Genomic DNA, 17313 nt, shown 5'->3' with positions numbered 1-17313 from the left:
CCGACGCTCGCACGGACACCCTCGCGCGCCGCCGTGCCCCGCGCTGCCTGACACGCGCGGGCACCCTGAGGGCTCCCGCGTCGCCTGCCCGCGCTGCCGCTCCTGGGCGCTTGCACGCTCACGGTCGTGCGCTGTGGGCGCTTGCACGCTCCTTCGCTCACGAACTCGCTGGCGTGCTCGCAGGCTTACACGCTGGCAGGGGTGTATGTGCTCGTGTACGCGCTCCCGCACCAGGCATTTACACACTTAAAAGCTTAAGCTCACAGTTAAAGGCGCTTATACACTCCCGTGCTTGCGCTTGTACACTCACACTTGTGCTGACACTCGTAGGCCCCTGTCCCAAAGCATCCGTCACTGCCTGCCTGGCACACGCACTCACCCACGGGCACGCTCGCACTCATAGGGTGTTACACTCGCACACATGCCCGTGTAAGCACTAGCACACCCCAGAGTTTCCCTCGCTGCTGCCTGTGCTGGCTCCTGGGAGCACAGCCGCGCTCACAGAGCCTTATTCGCTCTCGCGCCTCTCTCGCCGYGGAGACGCTCCCCAAAGTGTCCGTCGCCGTCTTCCCTGCCCACGCGCTGCGTTACGTGCTCACGCTTGTGCACCTCATTGCCCCTCGCTGCTTGCCACTGCGCACACATACTCGTGTACGTGCTCACACGTGCATGCTCACACGCAGTGTGTCAAAGTGTTCTGCTGTCTGCTGCCCACACGCACACACCTGTATGTGTGTGCTCACATCAGTATACTCTAGTGTCTCCACCGTCTGCCGCTTGTGCACAACCGTAATGCAATCACACCGCTGTATGACAGTGTGCTGCCTGCCACATGCCTATGTACACCTGTGTGCACATACTCACATCAGCCCGTAGTATCCCTCACATCCTTTCCTTAAAGATACCCACCAGCGTATCGCGGAGTCCCCCACCGCTTGCCCCTTGGGCACACATGCATCCTGTGGTCCCTCACAGCCTCCCTCTTCTGCGTGTACATCACAGACCAGCAYGTTATCGGGGACCCTGCTCTCCTCTCTGTCCCGTATCCACTCCGAGTCTCCCACTGCATTGCACGCGTACACTGGCTCATCAGAGGGTCTTCCACTGCCTGCCGCTCATGCAAACGCACGCTAGAGTCCCTCACTGTCTCTCTTACCTGTGCAAAGGGCAGTCTCCCATCTCTTCACCGTAAGGTCATCTTCTTTTTTCTAACAAATACTCTCCAGAACAGCATAGTTACCTCTTTTTCCCTCTGTCCACAAGCTGTCCACTGCTGTGTGTGCTACACCTGTACACATGCAAGCAGCAGTCACCTGTTGTCTTCATGTGTCTTTCATGTACACACACAAACCACAAGATCRCCCTCTGCCTCAGAGGGTCACCTCTGCGTGACGTGTCTGTACTGAGTAGGGCTACCCGTTGCTTCTTGTATATGCTCCAAAACCAGGATCATTTCTGTTTTCCACTCACACTTTCACAGGGCACCTGGCACCTTTTGCACATGCTTGTGCAATACGGTCACCCGTGATCAGATATACACACACACAGTACTAGTCTATACTCCCTCTTACACACGTGAAAGAACTGCCTAGCAGCTGACAGACACACGAACACACTCGAGGGCTATCAGTTATCACACGGCCATCTCTCTTACCCTGTCACACACATATATATACTTATTTCTGTTCCCTCCACACCTCTTCACCTGTTCCATACCCTTCATTCGTGGTGCCAGTGCGAGCTCCATGCATGCACAGTCCTTTTTTTCACTTGCAAACACACAGCCACCCCAGCCTTGTGTTTCCTGCCACATAGACACAGTGCTGCCAATCAGTCTGCCTATTGCAATAAAACTTAATTTCAGTTAGGGCCACCCTTTACTGCTGCTTTTTGTTACACAAAGAGGCATCCTTTTCCCTCAGTGCCTTCATTATATATTTGGTCCAAATTGCAGTGCTGTTTCCTACTTTTCAGTCTTTTACTTTTCGCATGTACTRTACAGTCACCTCCTGTCCAGTACCTTCGCTCATACAGTGCCACTGCCCTGCACTTCATATACACTCTTACATACACTGTGTCACCCTCTCACCCATGCAGCACAACACACTCAATGCACGCGTGCGAYACAAAGTGCTGACTGACTGCGGGATGTGGTTATAGGTCTCCCCTTCAAGTGCTGCCCCATATAGCTCCCTGGTTACGTGAGGTTGACATGGCTCTGCAAACCYCCACCCCAGCTGGATGGGGGCTGTGTTACCTGATGCATGCCGCCCGTTCACCGTAGCACCCCGGGCTGTGCCGCACCTTTGTATTGATAGTGCTGGCCCAAGCTCTGTTTGCGTACAGAGAAGGAGCTTGCCATCTCCTCATCCCCTGCTCCGTGTAGTGACGCTCAGTTTGTTGCTGTATGTCTCTGAGTGGCTTTTGTCCTTCTGTGAAAGCTCCCTGTTCTCTGAAATTCATGCTGTCTCTTGGGTTCCACTTTGCAGACTGTTGAGCCTGGTTCATGCATGCCTGCTGGTTTTGAGTGGCATCGACCCTCTTAAATGAGTCTTCTTTTTGAAGTGTAAGGGTAAAATACTTCTCAATAATGTTTTAACTGCTTAGGGTGACATTGACACATATATTCTCCTTTTTGTAGACTCCCATGTCTAACTTTTTCTTTTACTTTTATAGCTGGAGCCATATATGGATGAAAACTTTGTTTCGAGAGCCTTTGCTACCATGGGAGAGCTTGTACTGAGTGTAAAAATCATTCGAAACAGGTTGACAGGGTAACTGWTTATGTTTGTTATCAGTTCATTCTATGAGTGCGTCCTTGCATTTGGATTATACCTTTTGCCCATCACATGGCATCTTTGTGGTCCTGCATATTAGAATGATTTTCTCTTTGAGCTTTTCATCATTGCTGCCAACAATATAGGTATATTGATTATAGCAATGGAAAGGACAGTTGCTGGCTCTTCAACCTCTCCATCGCCTAACCAAGGTTTGGCCCTCATCCTGCAGTGCTTCAGTACTCAGTCAAAGAATGGCATGCGTATGGCATACGATCCACCTGGGAATTACACATTCTGGAGTGAATGTCCAGTGACTACTCTTATGTTAATTGTTACATTGTGCAGCTACATGATGTTGGTAGAGGTGGGATGTCCAACTTTGCAAGAGCCATATCTTTTGAATTCATTTGGAATAAAATGAGTGACTATATGCAGCGTAAAATAGTTTCACGTTCTTGTAAGTGTTGTAGTTGCAGCTTTCAACTGTTTAAACTTGGGTGGGGAAATTTCTATTTAATGAAATGAAGTAAAATATTTGCAAGCAAAAGTATTTTCTGTGTTCTTATGTTGACATAACTTATTGGTAAGTAGGGGTTATCGTCTCACTGGAGATCAGAGATTACTTTGCTAGCTTCTTTTTAGAAGCTGATGTTTATACTTTGAAAAAGAATTTGTGCTAAGTGTTACAACTATAGAAAATTTCCTACCTTTTATCTAAAAATATAATACTTGTTCTCAAATATGTTTTAAATCTGAAATCTTTCTCTCTTCTCCCCTGTCTCTGTGTTCAGAATTCCAGCAGGCTATTGCTTTGTAGAATTTGCAGATCTAGCTACTGCAGAAAAATGTTTACACAAAATCAATGGAAAACCACTTCCTGGTGCTACACCGGTAAGTAAATCAGATCTGCTGGTAAAGAAACAAAATTGAGAAGGGATAGATAAAGTGGAATACATATTTTGAGTAATGATTAAAACCAAGTTGACTAGTTAGCAAACTGGAATTCKTAGGGTTAAATTAGTGAACATAAAACCATTAATGATTTTCCTCAGAAAATTGTTAATTGTTAAGAAAATATTAATTTCTGTGTGAACATAYAGATAATATCCAGGTATAGAAATAATATGGTTTATTTTTGTATTTCTGAGCCTTTCTACTGTTACCAAAGTTGGATTGATGAGAAATGAGACAAAAACAAGGAAAAATAAGTTGAATACCCCTATCACAGTACTCCTGTCTCTCTTCATTGCTAGCTCCATATTAATTGATGAGAGTGTGCATGTTATGATATAAATACTTCAGATTCATCTTGTAAGTTCCTACTGGGTTTTGAGTAACTTTGATTTGCAAGAGAAACATGACTTTTAAGCCTTGAATTATTCTTGGCCCTTAGCAAACGAAAGTTATTCAAACCCACTTACAGTGGAGGCTGCTCATTGTGTAACTGCAATACGTAATAGATGTCCTAAGACAGATAAAAGCTAGCTACCTGGGAAGAAGAGGAGGAATAGTCATAGAGGCTACTTTTAAGGTGTTGATTTGAATGTGTAGCAGATTAAAATGGGACAGCTGACACAGCTGTCCATTGTACCTACAAAAGTTGGCTGCGGTGGATGGGATGACTGAATGGCTCATAAAGCAGCTCTAGAATCACGTCAATTATAGTGTGATATGTTAAAGTAAACTGACCCCTGCTTCAGCGTGCTTAATACTCTGAGTTGGAAACTGGGAGGTTCAGATGTTGTTCCGTAAACTGTGAAGTCAGCCTTCCCGAGAGAGTGGCATCCTCCATCAAAAGGGGCAGATAAGATGCCTGGAGGTATTTGTTTTGCCTGTCCAGATTAATATGCCTTTATATTGCAAGTCAGAGGCCATAATTAAGGGAAACTGTTTTTCCTAGATGCCTTCTATAGTCACTCAAGAAGAGAGCAGCTCCTTCACAGGTAATATAATCATTAAAGTTAGTTTTGAGGAATAGCTGTCTTTATCCACAGTTTAATTCAAAATTCTATGTTGTGTAAAGAGCTGGTTTGCATAATACATGGAGAGAGTTACAGATGTTGGAAAGAGATCCAGTGTAGCCAGCCTGAACTAGTGCACTCAGCAGGCAGTTGTCCAGGTCATCCCTTGCATTTAGATACTATTTCTCTTGTTTGCAGAAAAGTGAATATGGCTCACTTTGATTTATTTTTAAATACTGAATCAGCAAGAAGAACAGAGAGTTGTGGTGATGTTACTGTCTCTGTTTTACAGAATTAGTGTTCCAAGACTCATATGAGTAGAAATGCTGTTCTTTCACTGATTTTAAATCCAAAATATTGCAGTGAAAAAAACAGATCCAATAAAAGATGCGTGTGCTTCAAAGTGGAATCCAGAATCCCATTTTAGGCAAYTAAGCTTGTCAGCGGTCCATTTATATCGCTGTGAAGCAATGAATGCAAGCATACAAGGAACATGGTTATAGACTAGAGTTAAGGCTTTGCTCTGTTTCCTAARAGTTATTTATGCTATCACTAAGGGAAGAAAATACATCCTATGAAGTACATGAGYGGACTAGGCTCTCCACTGTACTAAGGAAATGTCCTCATCTCTAGGTTATGGACTCACTGTCGACTTGTTTTCTTTGGCTTAGTTTCCTTTGAATTCTTCAATGCTATATCACTGTGTAATACAGAGAAAGGTTTGCTTTGGACAGTCTGTAGGGGGAGAGAGAAAAATGTGGGTTTGGAATACTTCAAACTGAGAAGGGAATCCAGTTTAAGTCTTCCACTGACCGGGTGAATGTTGAAGGCAGTATTCTTGTAAAAGGGAGTAACCCTTTTCTTCTTCCTCTATCAGACATATTTCTGAAGAAAACAGCACTTTGCAGTGAGCCTAGTTGAGTCATTGTGTGTTAGACATCATAAAGGAATACCTGTGGGATTGAGAACCTCCTGATTTTGATGTGGATCAGCTGATGCTTAAGTCCTGATCAGACTTAGATGTGAGCTGGACACCAAGCTGCTGAACCGGTTAGGAGTGRGGTGGAGAGTTCCAGATGTGCTAGTAGCACACATCTAGGCTCCTGGGGAGCTTGCAAAAAAATGAGGTACAAAGTTCAGGGAGGCCTCCAGTGTCAAATGACAGGAAAAWCAATCTTTTGAGAATACTGTTTCGGACTTGGGATCTTAATTATGTCAAAAGTCCCATTTAGGTACACAAACCTAGTTTTTAAGGATTTGACCAGATGAGTGCATCATCCAGAACAAAGTATKCAGGCATGCTTCTGGAGTCAAGGAATGTTTCTATTTTCCAGTGTAGTTGATTCTGTTCTGTCAGTATGCTTGTAAATCACAAGTCTCCAAGTATGTGTTCTGTTTTTTCATTGTAAGACCTTAGAATTAGGATAAGTCATTTCATGTTTATTGTTAGAACCTCACTTTTCCTGTCTTCCTTAAAAGCGTAAAAAYTTGATGCTATTTAAGGTTCACTTGTCTTTCAGTAGCTTTATAAACTGTTGAAATAGAATCCAGACCTCTTGGTGCAGGTTCTGAGCTGTTTTTCATTATTGTAGCTGTACTCAAGATACAAAGATAAAAATGTTGTCCTTGTTTCCTTTACTGGCTGGCCTGACAGCATTGGACATCTGTCAGTATTAAGAAAACTGTGTAAAATAAGCTTATTATATTTTTTTTTCCTAACTGCTTGGATTCACATGAGACTGTTTGAATATATGGATTCATTTTTGCCTTGTTTCAGGCAAAGCGATTTAAATTGAATTATGCAACGTATGGAAAACAGCCTGATAACAGGTAAACACTTAATATTCAAATATAAGTTTTGCCTGTTTAATATCTGTTTATCAGCTGCCTTGCAAAGAGTATTCAAAAYGTGCAAACCCACAAGTGCATCATGACTGGATGAGATCTACAGCTAGCAAACTTAGGAGTGCGTTCATGAAATGCACACAACTAAAATTTGTACCGTTTTCTCTAGCAGTATGAGATAATCCCATATTTAAGAAAGTAGATTATGGTAAACTGTTGGGGAACACATTGTAGATACTTGTGTTGCTGTAGATCTTCTTAGCACTTTCTACCTATGTGGGGATGCATCCCATCATAATACTATATTATGCCATGAATGTGCTCAGTACCTAAAGATAGACGCAGTGGTTTCACACCACCTACCTTAACTGGCTGGAGTATCACAACAGTCAGCAGAGAGAGGTGCTCTGAATTGCCCTCTAGAGAAACCCATCTTTCTCCATTGACAGTAAAAGGTGCGTAAGGAGACCAGCTGGCTAAATTAGGTGCCTAGGTGGTGTGAATACCTTTCATAATGCCTGCCCAGAAAAGCTTACACAGTTGAAGTAATAATAAAACAAGGAGGTGTTCAGGCAAGTGTGTGCTAGGGTGAAAGCAACCCAGTCCTGCAATTTATTAGGGTAGTGTTAGTCATATCTCAGCAATTATACTTTTATTTTAGATGATTATTTATGAAACTTTCCCAAAAATAAAAAAAAAAGAAAGAAAAATAAATGCTTTTTAGAGTCAAGGCATGACAGGCCAAAAATGAAAGTTTTTTTTTTCTGGTAATTAATTCTTTCAATTCCCTGTGCCCTGGAAACATAGTCATACATTATAGATTGACAACATAACCTTTCCGATTCCAGTGACTTGCACGGTGAATTTTTAGCGGAGCTGGGAGAAGAACTTAGACCTTCTGTCAGTTTTATGCTTTCCCTTTTGTATAGCACAGCAAATTTGAGGCAGGAGTGTGTTTTAAGATATTTAAAATTTCTAGCATCAGAGCATCTAATTCTTATGTTATCTTTTTAGATAACTATATTGAAGGTAACAAATCTGTAAATGAGGTTTCAGACAACAGACATTGCTTCTGTGTAAATTCAGACCATTCCACATATAGAGATGCTGTTAAAGTATTTAGGTTTCACATCTGTTTTTTAAAATGGTCATATTAAACTTTGCATTAGAGAAATATTTTAAAAAACTAAATTAAACTAACTTAGAGATATTATGCTTTCTTGCCACATTAGAAATCCAGATACAGTGCCATATTCAGTAGCCTGTGAGAATTAAAAAAAATTAGTTATCTTTAAATAAAAAGCAGTATTGAGCAGATTGGTATGAGTGCTTGAACTAATTAGAAAAAGCAATAATAACAAAAATTACCTTCATTTTAGYTGACCAAGCAATTTAATTGGAGGCACTTTAAAGTATCCATTACATAGTCCTTTAATATCACTGCTTTCTGAGGTGGGGGAAATGTTAGCTGTCACTCAGCACACTTTTTTCTGTTATTATGCTTAAGAAGTTTTCTTTTGTTTTGTTTAGTCCAGAATATTCACTTTTTGTGGGAGACCTGACTCCTGATGTGGATGATGGCATGTTATATGAATTTTTTGTTAAAGTTTATCCATCATGTAGAGGTGGAAAAGTTGTTTTGGACCAGGCAGGAGTATCCAAGTAAGTCATCTTCTATGCATTCCTTTCTTTCGCTCCACCTGCAGCAACGTTGTTTTAGGGAAAATAAAGCATCTGTTAAGATTTTGAGATGTTATCCCTTTCAAAGGATGATGTAATTCAGCAAAGGAAAAAGTAGTCATATCAGCTTACTGTTTAGTGGATCCCATGGCCCCTAAATGCAGCATTCTCGGATATTCAGTCTACTGTATTTGCTGGATTTTGATGTTCACCATAGTGTATTGTTACTTCTCTGACGGTGTTATGATCTTTATGGGTTGGCAATGTCTTCTAAGACTTCTGAAAATTGTGAAAAGTATGTAAGTAATTTAGAAACACTGGCTGTCTGGACTCACTGATAGAATTGTGCTGTTACAATCTTTAGGCTGTTGAGTATATACTCCCATGGAAGTTTTATGGGTTTTTGTTTCAAACGGGGTAGGGCAAACAAAGCTATGATTCATTGTCAAGTATTTATTAGCTGTATTTGTTGTTCTTCATCAAGTATTTATTCTTCATCTTCACTAGAAATATCTCACCAAAAACAGATAACGAAAAGCCAGTCATCTTGATGATATTCAAACATTTTTATAAATAACAGAAAATGGAACTACTCCTTTCTTAGGAGAGAGACCAGTTGATCAGCATCCTTATTTTCAAAACAAAACATACTTTCAGTGAAACAGAGTATTCTGATTTAATGCCTGTATTGTGCCAAGACTTAAAATATAGCAACARATCTCCCCCCTTTTTCACATAAGGGTTTCTCAGTCTTTGACATGTTGGTTTGAAGGAACCGCTGCAGGTCTCTTGTCCAGGCTTCCTACTCCTAGTAGGGCTACTGCCAACACTAGATCAGGYCAGCCATGAATTATGTAGTCTGGAAGACCTCCCAGGATGGAGATCATACAACCTGTCTGGGCAGCTTGTTCCAGTGTTGAACTACCTCCCCAGCAAAGAAGATTGTCCCARTGTCTGACCTGAACCTCTTTGCAGAGCTGCTAAGTCGCTCTCTGGCTGTTTACTGCTYGTGCTGTTAACTGCCAGTTCACCTGAGACCAGCACTGTTTTGCCTCATCTTCCTCATTGCCCTGTCTGCTCAGGCTTAAACCCAGGAGTGCCTTTTGCTATACCTGCTTCAATCTCTGCCTGCAGAACGGGTGCTGGGTGATGCAGGTTGGGCCATTACTTGAGCTTTGGGGACAGTTCCTAAATGTAGGCCTAAGGAAAAGGGAATCTATGATGACTCGGGAAGTGGGGAGGGGATAGAGGCTTAAAGTCTTATTGCTGGAATGGGCACAACTGTCTTCTCTAGCAGTGCCAAGATGTGTTGCTCCCAGGGATTTTGTTGTGACTTGTGAAGTTACTCAAAGCAGAGGCAACTGCAGGTGTCAATGTGCTGTGAGAGAGGATCATAAGGTTTGTGGATGTGTCTACTAAAGCTCTGGTTGGAAGGGCTAGGTGGTTCAGGTGGTAGCTCTGAAAGGCCTCCCTCCACCCAGTACCTCCTGGCCAGGCAAGAAAGAAGCTTGGGGCTTGATACACGTTAAACTGAGATAACCAATTCTAAACAGTATGTAGCCACGTAGAGTTTTGTTCTTGCTTAATTGCTGCAGCTTGTATATAGACAAGCCTGAACTTCGATTTGGGCTTGGGTATATATGGAATATATCTATCTATATATGTGTATGTATTTTATATATATATAAATATAGACTTGAATATATAGCTTGCTGTGCAACATACTGCATTCTACAAGGCACCAACTACTACTCTCTGTTAGTTACCAGCATGAACCTTCTCTGAGTACTAGGTGATTCCATTTTCAAAGTAATGTCTTTGTGTTTAAGAGTTCCCACAGAATAGATAATACGCTGTAAATTTACACCCTTGCTTACGGCTCCCTCACTTCCCCACATAGGCAAGCCCTTTCCCTCCCAAGCTCCTTCCTTCACTTATATGGATTCCTCTTTCCCTCCCACACCTAAACCTTTGATCTTTCTGCTGCGTGAGGCAGCCCATCCCATCTCAGGAACATGGCACTGCCCTCTTGGATGCTGTTACATTGCCTCTGACTCACTACAGGATCAAAATCCCACGCAAAGGACTTTTTGGGATGGGGAGAACCAACATTTTCTGTCTGCCTAACATCCACTACTGTTTGCACTGCTATGAAGGATTGCTGAAGAGTGGAGGGGCTGCTGGCTACCTGCTACCACTGTTCAAGTAGTGCTGTCAGAGCAAGTTTTAGCAGCTTGACATAAAAACTCATTTTCAGGTCCACTGCTGGAAAAGCTGATGAGGCTGTGCAATTGTTAAGAATGACACAAACCCTATTTGAATATCTTCCTGTTGAGAAAAGGATTTGATTGGAAAGTTTTTCTCAGCTGATCCTGCAGAAAAGCAATGTTTCTCTTCACAGTGGGACAGTTTTRGGTATAAATGATGGCCTATGTCCTTTCGATCCTGTGCTGATTGCAACTATTTAGATTATCTTTATCCTCCCAGTATGGATCAGAGGCTCTACTAACTGTCTGTTTATGCATATTATTTTGACATGTCTTGTGCCAGCTCACTTAAGAGATCCCCAGAATCCACTGGCACAAGATCTACTTCATATTTCTAAAGCCCTTGAAAAGTACTACTGAAGTGTAGATGTACAAGTTCAAGCATTTTTCAAATAATATAAAGTAACTTGAACAGAGAATCATTTCATTTCTGGTAAAAGCTTGGACAGCCCTAGTGGAAGTGTTTCATTTTCAATAGAGTATTTTCAAAACCAATTCAGATTTCACTGTAAATATTTGRAAAAAAGTGGCATGGCTTTTTTGTTTGTTTGATTCAAATTATTCTGGATCTCTGCAGAGGTTATGGGTTTGTGAAATTCACGGATGAACTGGAACAGAAAAGAGCGCTGACAGAGTGTCAAGGAGCTGTGGGGTTGGGCTCTAAACCTGTACGCTTGAGTGTGGCTATACCAAAAGCGTGAGTATAAGAGCAGCCAGGTGTTTAAGAGTGAAATCACATGTATTTTAAAGTATGTTTTTCTGGTTTGGGTGCATATCCTGGATGTTTCCATCACAAAGTGAAGGAACACCCATGAATATAATAAAATAGCCACAATATCAGAATGCGGAGGAATCAAAAATGTTATAACATTAGATCAAGACCATATTACACTGTCTGTTTTAATTATGTACAATAGTAAATGCACACACCTGTACACACGCTGTATTTAAATAAGATTAGTTTTGAAGTATATGTTCCTTTGCATTAGATTGGAATTGTCTAAATCTGCTTATTGACTTCTAGATAGCAACCTCAATTACTTTGCTAATTCTATTACAATGTCTACTAAATATAAATCTTTTGGGGCAGGGATTAACTTTTTTTTCTGTGTTTGTTCAGAACCTGATACAATGAGATCCTGGTCTGACTTGGGGCTCGTAGCACTAGGGTAATACGAATAATAGAAATTACTCCCTATTTGAATAATTATTTAGATTTTCAGTGGCTTCAAAAGTTGTTGGGGGGGGTTAAGGAAGAGAAAAGCAGGAAGAGGGTATGTATTGTGGTGAGAAGATTGATGTTTCCCTCTTCCTACTTCTCCTTAATTTCATCATTAGGTATAGTTTTGTGTATGGAATATTTTCATTTTCAAGCRGTATTTGTCACCTCATTATTTCAAATCTTGATAATCAGGTGGGATTCCTAATTCTTTGGGAATACTGCCACTTTATGTCAATGAATGAGAATTTTATTACCTTACAGACTATTTAAAACCATTTTTTAAATTATTGCAGTCCTTTTCACCTTAGGAGCTCTGTAAACTGTGTGCACTGAAGATCACCCAGTTCTATGAGAATGGGGATGACTACCTGTTGCATAGGCTGCTGTATGGTAGTGGCAGAAGGGAGGAGCTTTTGTCCATTATTAGTAAAGGAAACCCCCRTTCTTTTACAAGGCTCTAAGTCTTTATCTGTTCAGGTAAAGCAAAACTTRGTACCTTGTCTCAGGAGGCTACAGAATACTTACTTCGTCTTAATTAACAGGAGGAAATAGGGCCCTGGGATCTGGATCAGGGGTTCAAGATTTTCTAAATTGAGGCTCATAGTCCCAAACTCTTCCCTATCCAAAGCCAGGAAATGATCCTAAATTGATCCTAAAGAATGAAAGAAATGTTTATTAATGAATAGGAAGATGAATACAGGGTTTAAAATTAAACCACCTCTTTCTTTCTGCAAATTATGCAAGTGTTAAGAACAGCAGCAATAAATAGTGAATATATTTTGAAGACTGAAATTTGCATGTTGGAATAAGCCTTGTCTATATACCATTTAGTACCTTAAGCTATTTCATTTTCTGCTTTTTCTTAATTGTTCTGCATTATGTGTAATTTACTCTTGTTTTCTTTTTTTAAGTAATCGTGTGAAACCAATGGAGTACAATCAGATGTACAACTATAATTATAACCAATATTACCAACAATATCACAACTATTATGCCCAGTGGGGCTATGACCAGAACACGGGCAGTTACAGCTACAGCTATCCACAGTATGGATACACGCAGAGCACAATGCAGGTAGGACGGCACTGAGTACTCACACTTCAGTGACCTATTGGCACAGAAATACAAGATGGCTTGTAAAAGGATGATGGGCATATCTTATCTTCAAGCTCTGGGGTCTTAATATAGCCACCTACTGAATTTAGCAGCCCCTGGCTTGTATTGTTGCCTTGTCTGTGGGATATTGTAGGGACTGAGTGGGTAAAAAGGGCTRTGGGGCATAAGGGGCCTCTAGACACAGTTGTCATGGTAGAAGAATTCTATTAATGCAGGCAACTGGATGGCCAGCGATAAGACTGCCTTCTAGGATCCTTCATAAGCCTTGTTTTATAGTGTAAGTCAGAACAAGACAGCCACCCCTGCACCTCAGGAATTTCAAGAACTGCTGCCTCTGTTAGAAGCTTAGTGTGGGCTCTCCCCCGTGGAGTCTGCTGGGAGTGGCTCTCCAGGCTTGTGTGTGAAGGATTCTGTTGTAATCAGCCAGATATAAAAGTCAGTGTGTGACAGTAGTAATCAGCAAGTGATCTTAGAAAAAGATAAGTACGTGTAGTCCTAAGGGGTTATTTTTTTGTCTTTGCAGACATATGAAGAAGTTGGTGAGGATGCATTAGAAGGTATGTTTCTCAAATTCTTTACTGGAGTTGTCAATTCCTTTGCATTGATTAGAGAGCCTTTCTCAAACTGGCCCTTAACTTCAATGTATAATATACATTTATCTTAGAGTAAATCTGAGGCCTGAGAAGATTTGCAGGTCAGTATCATCTGATTGCATCCCGATTTTACACTTGCTCTCGTTAGTCTAAACCTTGCTAAGTCTGAAGCTAACTGGCTTCACTAGCATTGAGAGGATTTATGGACTTGTGTTCATATCTCCTCAGCCCTGAAAATGCAGATTTTAATCTTGTTGCATACTCAAACTATTGTTCTTTCTGTAGTATTTTTTTCTTTTCTGCTACAAAAACAATGCAAGTATTCTATTTTTCTGTAAGATCTTGAGATTTAGAGTCCAGGGTACTTCACTGTGCTTTTAGTTTAGAAAAAATAGCATCAGGTAGCACACTGATACAGTATTTTCTTCAGCATCAGGTAGCACACTGATATGGTATTTTCTTCAGCAGTCATTGGCTGAAATGGGCTAGTAAACCATGCTGGTGTTTTAGATATGTGTACCAGCAGTTTTCATTTATTGATGGATATTCTTGAGTGGAATATGCAATACATAGCATATCTTATTTTTCTCTTAAAATAGTTTGTTAAAAGTGGAAAGCAGAGGGATCCTGTACAGGATCCACAGGTATCAGTAATGATGTCAATGAGAAAGCCCTTGCTGGCTTTTAAAAGCATTACATGAGATCTTTCCTTTCTCTARCATGCTCAAACTAATACAGCAATGCTATAATTAGAATATCTCTAGGGTGTCTTTTTCCTGTTGATTGAATTTTCTCTGTATTTGTATGTTGAATTTTATAGGAAACTGAAATAATATGTTACTAGTGAGGCATTCCTTTTTCTTAATTCTGTTCACTGATCTGTTAAAACACATTGTAGCTAAAACTGAACATGACAAGAATTTTATTCATAATGTGTTTTGTAGTTTTTCCATTTAGGCTAGTCACTTTTCACTCATATAGCCACTTACTAACCAAGTGACTGTGCTAGTTTGATAACCTTATCTTTAGATTATGGGTGTTGTTAGGGGAGCTTTAAATCCCACAAGTTGTTTGGTGAATAAGATGAGTTAATTTTTGCAAGATGTAGAGTATGCATATGTATTAGTAGTAGCAGAATTATGCACGTTATATATTGCTATCCAGTCCCAAAATTCTTTACAGAGATTTCTTCCAACTGTAAAATGGGGCAGATATTCAAACTTAATTCTCTGGGTGTCACTGGCACCACTTTGGTTACTAACTGTGAAATGCTTTGAGATGTTCGAGGCTTTGGCAGATGAGCTCTGGTGACTCTTGTTGCAGCGGTTTAAGACGGTACCATCCCCAGCCATCCACTCTGACCCTGTAGTGGAGTGAGCAGAACGGAACGTGTGCCTGCGCCTCCGCTGCTCCACTTTGCAGTCCGGTGTCTTAGTGCCAGCCCACCCTCTTTGGCAGTTTAAGTGGCTACACTAGACTGCGAGGTGCAGGTATGCGTTCTCTCTGTTGACTCTGCTATGGGGGCAATCATCACTGAAAACAGGGACATACTGGAGTTAGTTGTTCCTTACCCCACTGCAGAAAGATTTCCTAGGGCTAATCTAGTCAGATCCACAACCGGGCAAGTGATGGGAATGCTTTGCGACACCCTCCCCTCCATCTTCCCTGCCCACTTTTGTCTTGATAAGACTAACACATTTATTGGGTTTGGGTGTTCTTAAACACGTTTAGCGTACAACCCATTTGTCTGTATTCTTTCCTCTAGATCCAGCACCTCAGTTGGACGTCCATGAAGCAAATAAACAGTTTATGGAACAGAGCGAAGAGCTCTATGATGCCTTGATGGACTGTCATTGGCAGCCTTTGGACACTGTCTCGTCAGAGATTCCAGCCGTGTTATAGCCTCGTTGCTGAGGCCCTGTCTCTGTGTGACAAGCCCGCCAGCGCGCTCCGGACTGTTATGCTGCACCTGGATCCTGCAGTAGTGAGGGGTGGCCCTTTTTCCACCCAGGTCTGTTACTCGAAGTACAGGAGGACTGTGGCGTTTCCTGTACGAAATGAGTATCGTAGGAGCATCATGGTAACTTTTATTCATGGTGAAAGCTAGAACTGCAACAGTTTTATTCCTTTTGTCTTGAAAAGAACTCTTAATACTTCTTGGGAATTGTAATTTATAAACTTTCAACAAGATGGCACAGGGGAAAGACTCTACTCCAACGTACAATAAAAAAGTTGGTCTTTTAAGTAAAATTACCCTTTGCATTTTGGTTCCTGCCCATCTCTCTGTTTTGCTGCCCATTTAACTATCTTCAGTCATTTGATCCAACTCTCGTAAATGTGTTTTTTTTAAAAGTCAATGTCATATACCACTAAAATGTCTCAAAAGCTTTCTAGTGACTGGGTAAAGTTGCTGTAACTTGAGCATGGGAAAGAAGCACATAGATAAAAGCTTATGTTTGCTTAATCTAAGCTGTGATCTTGAGCTAGCAAGTTTATAGCTTGGTGTTCTTAAGCAAATCTATCTGAAAAGCGTTTTGGAGACAGAAAGGAGTGTTATAAAACTACGACAGACCAATGCCTTCTACATGGTGGTCTAGCGCAGTTTGGCTTGCCTCTCCATCTGTATATGGGGAAACAATTCCCTATCACTTAAGCAGTTCAAAAACTTTTACCAGCAACCTTATTTAAATATGATTCTGTGTGTCTCACCTTTTTCGTTGTGGACAATTCTTGATGGTCTCATGAAGATATTAAGATTTCACAGTGTCTTCCACTGTCCTGTCAGAGTGAATATGGTAAAAATGAAGATTTTGCAGCAAAAACGGGTCAGAGCAATCTAATCAATATATTGTGCAACAAATTGTTGCTAATCTGGAAAGCAGTTTTCTACTGGATGTTGTATAAGCTGGACAGACAAGCAATATATTTAAGCTAATATTATGTTGCATTAAAAGTGACAGCAAAAATAATAGCACTTATGTACATGTTATAAGCCCTTTTCAGGTTTTTGTGCCTTAAACTCTTTGAGAAATAGGAGCAGACAAACTACCTGTAATAAATGTCTATCCAAGAAATAGTTTGGTAACTGAAATTGCTGCTGCAGAGCATTTAGTTGCCTCCCTGCCCATGTTGATGCAGAAATTTGCCACAAAGTTTAAATACTTTCATAAAGCCTACTTCTACTACACCTTTGTTTGTGTCCATAATTATGATATATTTGTCAATCTGTGGTCTTTTTATCAACTGCAATGGTAAATGTACTGTGAATATGAAGGTAACGGTGACCTCCGTACTGGATTTAGCATAGTTTTGAATGAGCGATAAGAGAAATACTGGGTTCCTGTGTTCTCGTCAGCTGTGGATTTTTTCTTCGTGCTACACTTTTGACTTTGCTGTGGGCCATTAACAGTGTCCTGACCTTCAGTTACTCTGGATTTAAGTAAATGAGCGTTCACTGCCAGTGATGTTAGTGTTTCAAAGGCAGCRGAGAGGTGCAAAAGAGCAAAGTGCTTTTTTCTTCTGATGTGGCTGATCACTAAAATGATGGTGCTGATCACTAAAATGAAGGTGCTGAACACTGAAATGATGCCCCTCTGCTTCAGAAGTGCCTGTTCAATAGGCATTTTGGAGGTGATGTAAAGAAGTTTTTTCTATTCTGTGGTTAAACACTTTCTAGATCATCTTGTTGCACTATGACAACGCTACTCTGTATACCCTTCATTCTCCTTTTTTTTGACCTGCATTTGTCTAACCCTCCAAATTTAACTTTTGTAATGTGGCCCTCATAATTCACTAAAGGAGGTGACCTGAAGCCACGCTTATTTTATCAATATAAATGTACGCTGCTAT

At 40.9% G+C, this 17313-nt stretch overlaps 1 protein-coding gene across 3 annotated transcripts; it reads left to right on the top strand.

Moving 5' to 3' along the window:
• The first annotated feature begins 488 nt into the window (after positions 1-488).
• TRNAU1AP (tRNA selenocysteine 1 associated protein 1) lies at positions 489-16807 on the top strand. Of its 3 annotated transcripts, XR_014895987.1 has the most exons (10): positions 489-2566; positions 2677-2774; positions 3572-3671; positions 6519-6571; positions 8117-8248; positions 11111-11230; positions 12667-12829; positions 13395-13428; positions 14788-14954; positions 15230-15308. XR_014895987.1 is itself a non-coding variant. In XM_085306183.1 (9 exons), exons 2-9 carry the CDS (start codon positions 2689-2691, stop codon positions 13538-13540), a joined length of 693 nt encoding a protein of 230 aa, XP_085162309.1. In that variant the 5' UTR covers positions 489-2566; positions 2677-2688; the 3' UTR covers positions 13541-13568. The 3 variants fall into 3 exon arrangements, 2 of the variants coding, with proteins under 2 accessions (XP_085162309.1, XP_085162308.1); XM_085306183.1 differs by lacking the exons at positions 14788-14954; positions 15230-15308 and adding an exon at positions 13536-13568; XM_085306182.1 differs by lacking the exon at positions 14788-14954 and having other exon boundaries at positions 490-2566; positions 15230-16807.
• The last annotated feature ends 506 nt before the right edge of the window (positions 16808-17313 follow it).

The sequence above is a fragment of the Rhea americana genome, unplaced genomic scaffold (genome assembly GCF_003343005.1).
Source record: "Rhea americana isolate MKP2758 unplaced genomic scaffold, rheAme1 scaffold_234, whole genome shotgun sequence".
Classification (NCBI taxonomy): Eukaryota; Metazoa; Chordata; class Aves; order Rheiformes; family Rheidae; genus Rhea; species Rhea americana.
The sequence above is the reverse complement of the archived record's forward strand: the minus strand, read 5'-3'. Positions and strand labels throughout refer to the sequence as shown.

Bases quoted from the DNA above. Each gene is read 5' to 3' on its own strand.
- TRNAU1AP (XM_085306182.1), top strand. From the start codon at position 2,689: ATGGATGAAAACTTTGTTTCGAGAGCCTTTGCTACCATGGGAGAGCTT. The intron at 8,249-11,110 runs GTAAGTCATCTT...GGATCTCTGCAG, and splicing joins GACCAGGCAGGAGTATCCAA to AGGTTATGGGTTTGTGAAAT. The intron at 13,429-15,229 runs GTATGTTTCTCA...TCTTTCCTCTAG, and splicing joins TGGTGAGGATGCATTAGAAG to ATCCAGCACCTCAGTTGGAC.